This window comes from Pteropus medius, unplaced genomic scaffold (genome assembly GCF_902729225.1).
Source record: "Pteropus medius unplaced genomic scaffold, Ma_sr-lr_union100, whole genome shotgun sequence".
In the NCBI taxonomy this organism is placed as follows: domain Eukaryota; kingdom Metazoa; phylum Chordata; class Mammalia; order Chiroptera; family Pteropodidae; genus Pteropus; species Pteropus medius.
Genome location: NW_024340692.1, coordinates 17,653,805 through 17,668,872, shown reverse-complemented (window position 1 = coordinate 17,668,872; position 15,068 = coordinate 17,653,805). Strand labels below are relative to the sequence as shown.

At 38.2% G+C, this 15,068-nt stretch overlaps 1 protein-coding gene across 22 annotated transcripts in view; it reads left to right on the top strand.

Annotated features, from left to right (window-relative positions):
- The window catches only part of TRPM3 (transient receptor potential cation channel subfamily M member 3), a 263,502-nt gene that overhangs the window by 49,570 nt on the left and 198,864 nt on the right, over nt 1-15,068 (top strand). For 11 of the 22 annotated variants that reach the window (XM_039839330.1, XM_039838630.1, XM_039838556.1 and 8 more), the window contains one exon: nt 6,203-6,277. The exons of the other annotated variants lie outside the window; for them this stretch is intronic. In XM_039839330.1, coding sequence (XP_039695264.1) covers nt 6,203-6,277 — 75 coding nt within the window. The remainder of the gene's footprint in view (nt 1-6,202; nt 6,278-15,068) is intronic. 22 annotated transcript variants of the gene reach the window in all.

The window sequence follows — 15,068 nt, the reverse complement described above, 5'->3', positions numbered from 1 at the left end:
TAACCCTTTCTTTAAAAAGCACAATAAGAAAGCCATAGGCACCATTTTGGCTTATATCCTGTGTGCCAATATTTAGATACGTATTCCCACCTAACTAAAAAGGGGTTCGAAATTGTAGTCTTTATCCTGAGCAAACACATAGCTGGCTAAATTCTACTACTATGAAGGAAGGGAAGAATAGATATTGGGGTACAACTAGTAGTTTTTATACTCCGCCTTTTCAGCATAGCATTCCAGATGGTTATTAAGAAGTGATTGGAGTTGGCACATGAGATAAAATGTATCTGTCATTCATAAATAAGATATACCTATATGTTCCAATATGTTCATTGAGAAACCTTGTCCATAAATAGCTCCTGTAGCATATGCTTCATATTTTGCCGTGTCACTCTTCACCTGTGAGTTTTTTAGTGATATATAGTTAAAGAGTCTTGCCTTAGCTTTGGAAATTAACATTTCCCCTGGGAATCAGATTGAGACAAGCTGTCTAAAATTATATAGATTTTTTTTTTATACCATCCCGGTTTAGTTAACTTTTTAAGCTAACTCAAACAGAATCCCCTTATCCTCAAAGTACTTGCATATGCCATCTATGTATAATGCATGTACATTTCATAATGGATTCTTAGCCACGTATTTTGTTACACATCATTTGATAACATTTTAAATCCCAAAATATTAAAAATGAATAGAACAGACACTATGCTTCTACGACACTGTCCTGTTAATATTAATGTTTCAAAGGTAAATCCTGGACCTGTGCGTGACTTTAATGTCAATAACACGCAATAGAATGGAGGTTGGTCAGCCTCTCAGATCCATCCTGAGAAGGAAAGATTGTAACTGGACTTTGGAAATAAGAGTGGCCCATCTTCCAACTTTGTTGAGTGAATGTTTGACAAGACCTGATGAGCAGATGAGTTCGAGAGGGATTTGAAGCTTTCTTATACCAATTATCCAATCTGACATTCCTACATTTTAATAACCCCTAAGTGATAACTAATAATTCGGCAAGGTACCCCTGAAGCACTCTTGAAATCTTCTGAATGCCAGGAAATATATAACTGAGAGTATTTGCTGACACTGGCAGTTATTAAGATTAATTAGTAGTGCTGCTCTTAACAGACGGTGAATTGGGTCACCTTGTTTAGAGACCAAGAAACACGTGTGGTTATTGATCCAACCTTGGTTAATTTTTTTAATTGTAGCTCCTGTTATTCAATGAAACTTTAAAGGTGGAGCTTTAAGACAGTTGGAATTCCCCTTCTATCTTTCTAAGTGAATAAAGTCTAGAGGATCTATTGCCTTACGGATTTAGTGAAACCACAGGCAAGCACTTTGAAAATAAACCTCACCTTTTCTCTCTGGATACTCCATATGTAGGAGAGTTTCTTTGCCTTTTTTCTGCCTTGCCTAGTATATTTTTCCTTAATCTTTTTATAATAGCAAACTTAGAGTTATTGTGACTTTTTTATTCCACAAGCTGTTTCTGTGGAAAATAGATTCAAAGTTTAGAAACTCCATTAGCACATACTGTAAAGAAATTCGATAAACAAATGGCAAAGCAGAGAAAAGATTTGCTACCATAACAAAAGGCTTATTTCTGTAATAATCAAAGAGCATCTATAAATCCAAAAAAGAAAGTCCTGTAAGAAAATGGACAAAATATATCAACAGAAAGAACAGGGAAGAAAATACAAATGCTCAGCCTCACTCAAAATTAAAGAAATGAAAATTAAGAGAACAATGAAATGGTTTTTAACCTATCAGACTGGCAAAACACAAAGTTTAAAAATGTCTAGTGTCAATAAATGTAATCTACGGAAATATGTGCTGGTGTGTGTGTAAATATTAAATTTTAAATGTGATTTTACTACTAGGAATTTATTCTGTGCACATTTATTGCAATATTGTTTACAGTAATAAACATGGAAATAACCCAAAGATTCACCAATGATTGACTAATTATGTTATATGTAGACATACAGCAAAATACCTCAAAGTTATTATAAATAATGCAATAGCTCTGTTTGGGAAAGATATACAAGGGTAATATTTTTTTCCTTTTCTAAAGTTAAAAACCTTTTGTACAATAGCAGAACTGTGTGTTTATGGTCACATTTGTGCTTTTAAAATTAGACATGTATATATACATATACATGCATAGGTATAAAATATCTGAAAGGACACAGGTGAACAATTGTTAGTTACAGCTTCTAGGGAATGAGACTTTAGGTGGGAGAGGTAAGATAAGAATTGACACTTTCTACTTATACCTTGAAAAAACTTCTCATTTTTTTTTTTTTAACCATGAGCAAACATTGTTTTTACAAGAAGGAGAAAGAGTGAGAGAGAGAGAGAAGAAAAAGGGATGGAGTGAGAAGGATGAAAGGAAAGAAGAAAAGCAATGAAGAAGGGAGGGATAGAAGGAAAAGGAAGCGGGGGGGAAAGAAATCTTTGGAAGTAGTCAGCCTATTCCTGTAATCTAGGAGTTTGGTGCCTTCCTCCTCCAAGTGTATGTGCATTCTTCTTGACCTGTGGGTGAGGAACCAGCACAGCTGTGTTTGGCATTCCTTGTTTCCTCTCGCTCAGTCTGCTGGCAATTCTCCGCTCCTTCTAAGACAAAAGGGTTGACTCAGAAAACCTAAGTGGAGAGGCTGGTTAAGCACATACCATAGAGAATAATATTCTCAAATCCTACATAAAGTATGTGCATAAAAATTATGAAACCAATGTAACAGGTTTGATGCTTACACTGGATAATAACCGAACTCAAAGCAAGATCATCTTCCCTATTAGGAGTCGGTGAATGACGAAACAACCTAAATTTATTCCCAATCCTTAGCCATAACCAGGTAGGCTAGTATAATGGAGCTACCAAAATATTTCCTACTTTTGTATCTATACCAGAAGTACAGTCAAGTAGAGTTAGAATTGTTCGTTTTCCCTTCATCATGCTTCTGGGCACCCCAAAGTCTGGCTCCCTGCTCCCTAGGTCCTACTCTCTGTGATGGAGCTGTCTTACTCAACAGCTCATTCAACAGCTGTTTCATGTTGAAGATTGTCTGTAATGCTCACTGCAGAAACAGTGGCTCCCACTGTTTCTTTATTCCTCTATACTTTTAAGATGCTTCATAGGGAGCCAAAATACATGTCAGAGTTCTTCAGCTTTTCAAAATGTGACAAAATGAGGACTCGAAATATCTGTCATTTAAAATAAGTAGTAATTGCTCTCTCTGTTCTATTTTCCCTTGACAATACTTCTGTTACTCTACCAGTGTTTGCTTGGGCACCTACAATATACAAAGCAAGGGGCTGCAAGATAAATAAGCCATAGCAATAAGTAATCTTTACTGAGTGCTATTCTAAACACTTTACAAGAAATAACTGAATTCATCCGTATAACAACTTATGAAGTGGGTACCATTATTATTATCCCTACTGACCAATAAAAAAACTGAGGCGCAGAAAGGTCAAGCAATAGCCCCCAAGGTCAGATTGCTAATACATGGAAGTCCCAAGATGTCCACCTGCGTTCATTCGCTGTGCTCTATTGCCTCTCGGTATGCAAAGACCCACATTATAAAGCACCAAGTGTTAAATGCCCTTTAATGATATGAAGTACAATGAGAATTCAGACATAGACCATATCTTGGTGGAATATTCATGGGGGTATGTGGCCAAAGTGTTTTAAGGAAAATCTTGATAAGTAGAATGTAGGTAATGATTGCAAGCAGTGCAAGTGAAAAGTTTCGACATCCAGAAATTTAGTGAACAGCATAGGGTCTAATTAAATTTATTTTTATCAAATTATTTGTCCTCTCTGAATAAGCAAAATTTCAGCTGCAAATATAAATAAAGATCACATGTGAACTAGGGTTAATTTTTTAGGAAATACAATTATTAGAATGATAAGGAAAAGGTATATATGTTTCACCATTTCCCTTGATCAACTCTTCTTAATAGGGCAATGTGAAGATAAACTATAGAATAATATGATAAGTGGGATATTATGTATTTATTATAGATATAGAAATAGAGATATATCTTTATAGATATAGGTGTATCTCTGTATCTATACATTATCACTAAATATATATATATGTATTTTTTTTTCACCAGTTCAATGCCTTTATCTTCCAGATAGAAAAGCCCACTTGGGAAAGGTCAGTGTCCTCCCTAAACTTGCACAGTGAATTAAGTGGCATGGCTTTTATCTGAACTCAGGACTTCACATTTCTAGTCTGCAGCTCTTTGCTCATCATTGTCACTATCTTAGTTTAGGAGGCTTTTTTTTTTTTATTCTATGTAACACAGCACAAGGAAAATTAAAATAAAAAAAGGTTTTCCATGCTACTTAGAGTTACTACTTAGAGCATCAGGCTTATTTGATGCAAAATCCTCAGGCCTTTATTCCCTCATTTTTCCCCTTGAGATTGTTTTCTTCACTCCGTCCCGAAGGGTAGTTAAGGAACTATCAAGGCATTTGGGGTCACAATCAATAGATACCTGATATCCAGACATCTTCATTTTTAACCCTGTAACAAATCTTCAACAATCTAGTTGATCTTCACTAAAATGTCATTTTAACTTTTGCTCATTAGGATTTGGTAACTGGAGGGATAAAAGAAATAAACTGAAAATGCCAGCGTGCCGTTCACTCTGCAGGGAGGACATAGCTAATCCAATTTTGGGCTTGATTCCATAAACAAATGCTTGTGCTACGTTTCCAGTAGGGTTTGTGTTGTTGTCTATTTGAGGCTTTGCTCATAGTGTTTAGTAAGCAGTCTAATTGTCGTACACAGTGGTAGAGCAGCCTAGGGAGGCGTGTGCTCCCAAGCTGAATTTATGTTCTCAGGAACATGCTAATTAGTAACTTTCCAGAAAATATATAGTAATTAAACTTGGCTTGTTATTTTGCAAACTATTGAGAATCTAGAGGAACCAACCTTATATTTTGTGCTTTGAGAGATATCGCTTTATACTTTCCCCCAGTGAATACATTTTATGCAAAGGCAGCTCTGCCAGGTTCTGGGCAGTGAGGAATTACCAAGCGATATTTTATGAACAGTGGGGTGTGAACCTACTATGCCTTTCACCAACCAGCTACCCCCTACCCAACCACCAGCTGCCAACTGCTACACGTTGAGGCTGCTCTACGAGTTTGGCTTTATCCTAGGGAGCTAGGGCCAGAAAACCTAACTCGAGGATCTGAAGCCCTCCATAAATGTTTCTAGGGAAGGAACAAAAAAGGTCAGGGCAGAGCTGCTCATGCTCAGAGGATTCTCCTACATTTGAAATGAGATACTGCCTGAGTCGTCTAGCCCAAAGCTAGCTTGTTTAGTCAGTTAACAACTCCAGAGACATGTTTTATTATTAAATTCATCTCTCAATTAGGGATAGAATAGACAAATTGGTAGGAAATCTATTATAATGAAATGGCTTTCATGACTTTTTTAAAGATAGATATGTACATATATAGAATGAAAGATGACATAGATATATATGACAGATAGATATTATATATATATGACTATATCTATTTATCTATCTGTCTAATTAGTCATTTTCTTGGCCAATGAGAGAATGGAAGGAAATGTGGTGATCTCTTCAGTAAATAATATTACATATATTGAATGACATGATGACATTGGTTTCAGTTGAGCACATTAGCCTCTGAAAAAGCACTTCTTTTAGGTCAAAAGTATCCAATCACCTGAGAATAGGACATTTATCTCCAGAAATTAGAAATATTTTTAAAAGAATGGAGAGGGGAATCTGGTTCTTATTCAGTCTTGGAAAACACAGATTTGAAAGATTCATAATTATTATAATTAGTATAACAACAACTAACATATCTTGAGGAATTGACTAAGTGCTAAGCATTATTGCAAGCAGCTAACATGAATTAATTCACTTAACCCTTTCGTTACCAGGACAGTCACCTGGGCTGAAACATATAATGAAGGATACTTCCTCCAGCAAAGGCGATGTTGATTTTAAGGACATGTTTAATCAAAGGAGTGATAGGATAAGATATAGCTGGTATAGAAGGGCCATTTGGTGCTTTGCTTAAGTCTGAATGTGCAACTTGAGTTGCCATCACATGTATAAAATTATTTAAATTAGGCGATCAGTCTCTAATAAAATGTGTATCTGACCATTGGGTTGTAGAAATTTCAAAGATTTTATTTTTTGACAGGATGCCTGCCGTTTTTCTCTCTTGACTCCCGCTTGTTTTATTCATTTTGGGGTAGTTGCCAATTAGACCAAATTGGTAAGTATAATTAATGGACAAAAGTTTCTTCTTAAACCCCAACCAAGAAAATTAACCATAGAAACATTCATTTTCTCTAAAAATTCCTAACAATATTCTTTCCTGTGACTGCTTTTTATCTCTATCCCATCTAAGATAACCAACTGCATCAGAGATTAGTTACTCCCTATTACTTATTATCCTAAAATACCACATTAGACACAGAGGAGGGAAATGAGCATTTTATGAGGTTTTAGTATGTTCCAGGCACTATGCTAGGTATTTTCATACACACTATCTCTCTTAATACTCACAAAAACGTTCAAGATAAAAATTATTATCTTCCTAGGTACAAACCTAGGCTAATGTGAATCTAAAACTCTTGCTTTTTTCACCCCACACAAAGAAGCATTTTTTCTTTTGAAAAGACACTCCCCTAAAATCCTGTTACCTTGGAGGATTCGGAGGTCATTATTTCATTCAACAACTATTTGAACTCAAACGCTATGCGTTTGAGCATTGGTTTGAGCATTGATTTAGTTGGAATTAGCCATTGGCAGAACTTTGGGTAGAGGATGGCAGTTAGCGACGAGATGATGGAGGAATTCACAAGAACAGCACAAGGGGGAAGTACGACTGGGTGATGACATGGAGGGTGGGGGTGGAGACAGACAAAGGAGCTCCTGATCCTGTATCCATGGCTACAGTCTTTCTTCATGTGACTCGTGGACTTCCCTTTGTCATCCTATGCCTGAGAATATATGAAGGAGGCTGGGAAGGCAAAGGGACGTTCAATTGTCATCACTGGCATCTTTTTGATCATTGTACCATCATCAAATGCATTGGGGTAACCATAACATGAGATGTTCCATCACTGAGCCCATAACTATTCCATGAGATTAACAACTCTATAAGTTAAAGGTCATAGTAGAACTTCATCTAGAGAGCCCTGGAAGTAGGAAGCAGTGAATTTATATTCACTGGGTTCAAACCACATGACCTGAGAATGAAGTTAAACTTCCTCTGGGCAGGTTACATGTACATCAGAAACATATCATTGCATTTGTGGATGTTCTAACTTGTTCAGTCCAATCATTCATACTTGGTACTACCGGTAGACTCAACCAATCAAGTACAAGACCATTCAAAATACAAATACCAAATTCATGATCAGTTAACTTTGGACTGTCATGACTTGTCATTTTTCAGATGCTTTCAACTGAACATGCTATTCAAAGTTTCCTCTGCCTTTTAGATAATTTTCCCTCTAATAATAGGTTGTGTGAAGAAGATAGCACAGTTTAACCATATGCTCTCTCATCATCTTAGGAACTGTCTTATCACAAGTTGGCTGTGTCACTGGGATGTTTGGCATGCTTGTTAACAAAAAAATCACTTTGTCAATCAAGATAATAATGAAGTCAAAAGAATAATGTTGGGAGAATAGAACAAATTTTAGTGAAACCTGTTTCTTGGTGTTTGCCTGTCTTGTTTATCTGACTCATTTTTCAGTTCAAGCTAGGAGCTCTCTCTCTCTTTTTTAGGAAAGAGCCTTTTCCACATTAAAATTAATTGTTCAGGGACTGGGACTGTTCTGTAAACAAATGAATCTGAACAGAGGAACTATCCACAATTCTGATAAGATTTCCTAGGCTCATTTACATGCAGGGAAGAATGCTGAGATCTTCTTTCAGATTAGAAAGATTTGGGTTGCAGACATTTGACTGGCATTTAGTTGGTCTCAAAGTCAGCAAAATTTACTTTGCTGGTCAGATCTAATAGGCTCCTCTCATGAGGAACATAATCCTTCTTGCCAAGACCCAATCTCTTCCTTGTTTCACTACTTAAAGACCTTCTATATCTTTTTATCTCTTGTTTTTCTAGCATCTTCTCCTTCCATAGTGCATGTGGACCTTATGTTTCACCCATTCCCTTGAATGACATACCGTCAGATGTGTTTTGTCCTGTTTTGATATTTGGTGAAATTCCAGCCTCCCTGCTGTACTTACTCCCAAAAACTACACTCCAAGTCTCAGATGAAAAATCTCTTACATGAAAACTTACCAGAAACCCGCGACACACGCACACCTAGGATCAGTTATTCACCATATTCTCCATGTTCCCATAGCACTATGGGTAAACTTCTGTCATAGCATTGCCTATTTTGGTAGAGTGGTTATCTGTCTACCTACCTGCACTGCCCCCATCACCTGTAGATTGTGAGCTCCTTGTGAGTAGAGGCTGAGTCTTACTCATTTTTTCATCCTGCAAAACCAAGCACAGTGCCTGGCACATGCAGGTAGGTGCCCAATAAATTATTATTGTAAACATCAATATTTGGTTTTCTGGCCTCATTTTTAGCTCTGGTTTCCAGCTTGACATAAAAATATAATAGAAAAGCTTAGATATTAAAAAGCTATAAAGGAAGGACAACTAATAAAACAATAATACTTAGAAAGACTCAGGGAAGGTAAATAAATAGGGACACGTACAGGGAAAGACCACCAGGCATGCTTCTAACTGTCATGGGTATGAAAGCATTTACCCTGGGAAATGACTGTTCCTGTTGAACTGAGATTGTTAAAATATTTCTATCTTATGAATTTAGAGAGTCTAAGAATACGAATATATCTACATATATACATATGTGTGTGTATGTATGTATATGTATATATATATATATATATATATATATAGTAGATGCTAATGCCATCATGGCTTCATTATTTTTATTTATGGAGAAAAAGAAGTACTTATTGACTTTTTCTCACTTATTTAAAATGATAATTGGCCATGGCTGCTTTTCAGTCTAGATTAGGATCAACCCACTTAAGAGAAATGCATAGCTAACATTGAAAAGTTAGACAAACATAAAATTAATGGGAAAACTTGTGCTGGCTGAGTACTTTTCTGCTATAATCAACAATTTTACAGTGGGATATATTTAGAGAAGATAAGCTATCTCATTCTCTAGGGATCTTTTAAAAAGTGGGCTGAAATTTTAATTCACTTGAGATGGATAAGGGCAGCAAATTTATCATAGAATTCTTCAAAGTCTCTTCCTAGGATGGAAAATAATTTGCTCATCCCTTCAAAAACTTATTTGGCACATTTCAGACCATTAAAACTAATGGATGTAAAACTGAAATGTAATTCATATAGGCTTGCACAATGACTAGGAATAGTGCTCCCAAGATGTCACTAATAGAGTTTTCATATATTTTATAAAATAAAAATCTTTTAACTTTGAACCTTTAGCTAAAGATCATTAACCCTTGAGAAAAAGTAGAATAATAGAGATGGTGTGCCGTATTACTGCCCAAATAAGCAAACAGCTGATTTTTTTTTTTTTTCTTTTTTGGCATTGATAGCTGAAACAAATAAGCAGCTCTTCTCCTCACTGAACAGGGATCCCCACTCTGTGAAAAGGCCAGATTTCAGAAGCTGCATGGCGTTCCACATGCCACAACCCTGCAGGCAGGCACTGAAGTCATAATCTCAGGCAGAGGAATCAACAGTTCTCTTTGGCTAACGAGCCTCCACATCTCTGGGTCCACATGGGGCTCTGTGGACAATTCCTGCTGGAATCAGTCAGGGTGAAAAAACATGTACCTCTGCTAAAACGGCAGGAGGTGGCGTGGAGGGGGAGTAAGGATTGAAGAGTCAGCTTTTCTGGTCATCACACAAATCTGAGCTGAATCCTTCCTCATTAGCAGCATTTCTTCCACCCAGAGGAAGAACACAGGAAGTGCATACTGACTTGAGTGCACATAAAAACTTATTATGAAATCATGGGAGAGATTCTGAAGGCAGAGGCAATTAAGTACGGTGTGCCTGCTTCAGGAGTTTGGGGAAAAGTAAAAAGTTCAGTTCATCCTTGTCTATCCATTCTTAGATTCTATTTGCTTGGTATGCATGGAGCAGGGTTTGTTTTGTTCTGTTAATTTATTTGTTTCCATTATTCAAGTAGTCAGAATCATGGTAGTGAGCATAAATTTATTCAGAAATTTAGGTATGTAGGAAATGTCATATAGTAAAGGGGCTGAGAATCAGATTTATTAATCCAAATAAATCTGATTCTCAGCCCCTTTCCATCAATTCAATCTTAATCTTTATTAGGTCTATTTCTCTTTCTCTCTCCCCTCCACCCACCCTATCTCCTACTCTCTCTATCTTTCTCTCTCCCTTTATTTCTCTCCCTTTCTTTCCCTCTTTCTCCCCTCTCTTACCATATCTTTCTGTCTCCTGTCCCCTCCTCTCTTTTCCTTTTTCTCTCTATCTCCTCTCCGCCACCAATCTCTCTGTCTCTCCCCTCTCATTTCTTCCCTCGCTCCCTTCCATCTCTCTCTCTCTCTCCTGCCTCCCTCTCTCTACCTCCTCTCTCCAACAGCACCTCCTCCTCTTTCCCCCACTTCTCTCTAACCTAGCTTCTCTCTAACCTAGCTTCTCTCTTGCTTACAGTAAACCTGGAAAATTAAAAAAGTAGCTCAACTGCCCTTAGTCAAGGTTACCACTGATACAGTAACTGTCCAAGCCTGCTTAGTCTCTCCCAAGCAGAAGGCTTTGAGTAAAGCAAGGGGGATCTTTGCTGTACCTGATATCACGGGTGCCCAGGGTGCAGCAGCCTCAGGTTTAGCACCCCAAGGTATACTTCACAACAGGTATACTCCCCCTCAGACCAGGTGCCTATGCTAATCCCACCCTTATGGAGCTTGCTTTTGGGTAAGAGAAAAAAAATAAATAAATAATATACTTCACAAAAGGTATACTCCCCCTCAGACCAGGTGCCTATGCTAATCCCACCCTTATGGAGCTTGCTTTTGGGTAAGAGAAAACAACAAAAAAAATAAGTAAAACATATAGTGTATTAAATAGTGATAAGTGCTAGGAAGAAAAACAAAGCGGAGAAGGCAGAAAAGGGGGTACATGGAAGGAGCTACAATTTAGAGTGGTGGGAAGGCCTCACTGAAAAGGAAATATTTGAGTAAAGACTTAGAGGAAGTAAAGGAGCAAGCTATGTGATATCTTGGGGAAGACCATTTCTGGAAGAGGAAACAGCAACAAAAAGATGCTGAGGTGAGAATGTGCACAACAGGTGATGTTGAAGAACATCGGGAGACCTGTATGGACATGTGGAATGAGCAACGAGGAAAGAAGTAGGGAAGGAGGCCAGAGAGGGAATCAGGGCCAGGGCCAGCGAAGATCGTAAGACATTTTACTTGCACGTTCACTCCGTGTGAAATGGGTGCTTACAGAGTTTTGAGCAAAGGAATGAGTGGTCTTATATGTTTCCACAGAATAGTTTTACCTTCTGAGTTGAGAGTAGTGTAAATCATGAGTAGAGATGAAAGCAAAAATACTAGTTAAGAGAAAATGGCAGTAATCTAGGCAAAGCTGGTGGTGGCTTAGAGTAGGGGTTGGGGAGGTGAGAAGTTGTCAAATTCTGGCTATGATTTGTAGGTAGAGCAGGCAAGATCTACCATTAAATTAGATGTGGGGTGTGAGAGGGAGGAAAAAAGTCAAGGATGACTCCAAGTTTTTTGGGCTGATCAGCTGGAAGATGGAGTCACCATTTATTAGGATGGAGAAGACTGTGGAGGTGGGGATGACAGCTACGAGACAATATCAGGAGCTCAGCTTTGCGTATATTTGAGATGTCTCATAGCATGTGTGGAGATGTCGAGAGGGGCACGGTTATGTGAGACTGGACTTCAGTGGAGATATTTGGTCTAGAATTATAAATATGGAGTTGGCAGTGTAAAGATGGAATATGAAATCATGCGAGTGGGTGAGATCACCAAGAGAATATGTGAGAACAGGACAGAAGAGGACCAAGAACTGAGCCAGAGGTCAGGGAGATGAGGAGGGGCCAGCAAAGGAGATGAATAAGGAACAACTGGTGAGGTAAGAGGGAACCCAGGAGAGAGTGCTATCTTCGAAGCCAAGTGAAGAATATAATTCCAAGAGAAAGAAATGGTCATCTGTGTCAAATGCCGCTGACAGATCAAGCAAGAAGAGATCATGGAAACTGACCATCAGAGATGTCCTGAGTGCCTTCTTCTCCCAGAGTTGGGGAATTTTCTCCCTCTCTCACTTGCTCCCACCTCTCCGCATCAAAGAGACTTGCCTTCTCTTCTTCCCCGTCAGGACATTAGTGGCTTAGGTTTTTAACAAAATCTATTGAGGAGGCTTATCTTCAGGTCAAAAATGCAAGCTTCCTCTGAGAAAAGACAGCACAGTGTGCCCTTTTTGAAATAAGGAGAGATTAAAAAGAATGTAAAACAAAATATAAATTAATTAACAAGTCTAGAAATGATACTGCTACACATAAAAGGTATTCTTTACCTTTAGGCAAAGCATCAAGTAGAGTCTATATTAAATATAGATTAGCAATTTCTAGTAGTGCAGTGAAATTCCTATTGCAATAAGAAGAAGGGGCAAGGGATTCTTTTTAAAACAGTTGGTTCTAGAAGCTGAATCACAAGAAAAGTGCATATATTCCAGTAAGGGCATATTATATCAATCATGTACAACTAGAACAGGTGTCAGTGCTTGGCTTACACAGGTCTCCAACTTGGTTAGTTTCTCATTGATCATAGGCATACTTGGCCTTGGCAAACTAACAGATGTTGCCTTATGTGAATCGATTTGATCACATTAGTTAGACCCAAAGTTTGGCAAACTGGCCCATGGACCAAATCCAGTGTGCCATCTGTCTTTATAAATAAAGCTTTATTAGAACACAGCTGTATCCATGCTCATTCTTTTATGTACTGTCTATGGCTGCTTTCGAGCTACGGTGGCAGAGTCGAGCACTTGCGAGAGACTGTCTGGTCTGCAAGTCTGAAAATATTTACTATCTGATCTTTTACAGAAAAAGTTTGCTGACTCCTGCTTTAGACTTTAAAATAAACTGTTGGAAACATGAGCATTTCAGTCCCACTCCATGGATTTTCATCTTATTTTATTCCAGGGAGCACATTTTAGATTTAACTTCTTTCCACAGGCAGAAGTCTGCTCTCACTCCAGCTTTATGCCGGGGCATTGGTTCCCAAAGTGAGGTCCATGGACCAGAAGCAATACAATTACCTGTGAACTTGTTAGAAATATACATCATCGAGTCCCATTCTAGACCTACTTATCAGAAGCTCCGGACAGGGACCACCTGTGTGCATTTGAATCGCTCCTCTAGGTGATTCTGACGTATGTCGAACTTGAGAGCTGCTGTGCTAGAGCATACACTGATAAGAAGAGCTGAGAACTTGAAATGGGCATTTCTTCAAACCCTTCTTGTGATAATTTTCAATGCACAAACTAGTTCTTTGAACATTAAAATCAGGATTTTGAGAGCAGTCCTTAGAGTGTCACTTTCTTATGTAGCACATTAGGATAGCCCACTTTCTAGAATGATGGTATTAGCACTTATTATTGTAATCAAATGATTCATGGTGACAGCAGTAGGAATAAGCCAAGTAGCTATTTCACACAAACATGGCAGAGCAGGATAATGAGGTTAAACACCCCCAGTGATTAAGGACCCAAAGTACTCAATGCATGCCCCTGGGCCATGACTGTCTCCTGATTCCACATCCTGCACCCCACTATGCTTAAATGATAAAACGTAATGAGGCATTTATTTATAGGAAAGTAGAAGGGATTTGTTTCCAGCGCCAGTATGGATATGCTAGAACATGAGAAAAACTTTGAATCGATGATTTTTCCCCCTACAAGGTTTATGCAGGTGCTGCTAGATTGTTCTTGCTATATTCCTTTGCCTAATGATCTAATCCTTCCCTGGAGCTTCATCCCTCTGTGTATCTAGAAGAAAGAATATCTCTGATAATGCACAGCTGTGGTTTAGATGGAGCTAGAAACCTGATCCCAGGAATCATAGAGGGGCAACAGTGAGTCATGGTCTTTTAAGCAAGGAAGAGATGCAACAAAGTCACAGTGAGAAAACTCAGGCCACTTTTTAAATATCTGAGGTTGGCATCTATTTTTAAAATCTGCCAGAAATGAATCTAACATCTTAAGACATGCAAGAGAGTGACCAAATGTATTGGTTTGTCCAGGACTAAATAGTTCTGGTTTATACCTGTCATCCAAGAGTAACTATTAATGATAACCCTTTCACTTTGCAAAAGTGTCCTGGTAGTTGTATATTAAAGTATATGGTCACCCTGATGAGAGACAACCCAGCAGACGGCAGGCCCTGCATTTTCTAACATGTCTGTTTATACTCAGTTCAGACATTCAATTTACTCTCTCTGTCTCAGTTAATTTAACTATAAATGAAGATATCTCTATCACAGGGCTGTTGAGCAGATTGAGTAAGCCTATGCACCCCACCTAGCTGAGTGCCCAGTACCTGCTTGGTAAGTGCTCAGCGACTGCTCCTTCACCTAAGGGAGGGAGAAACTGTCTACAGTCAATTGGCCCAGTGGACTTTACTACATGAGATCTTTCACTGCAACTCGGAAATTCATAAGGAGCTATGACATCAAGGAAAAAAAAATGTCTTTCAGATAAAACAATATTTACACTTAAAAAGTAAGTTCAGAGGCTCAAGTTTGTTAGATGCTGCTGCAAAATGAAGCCAGAAACAGAAATGATGGTATTGCTGTTCATGGTGTTGAAGCTTGAGGAAGCCCAAGAAATTATACCTCACTCTTGACAGGACAAGTTTCATATTGACCAGGGGTTGGACACTGGAGTCAGGCAGATGATGATCAAAATATTATTTTTACCAATGATGATGTTGTTGGAGATAATGAGTTAGTGTGAGGGCCAAATGGGTTCACCTACCCATCTC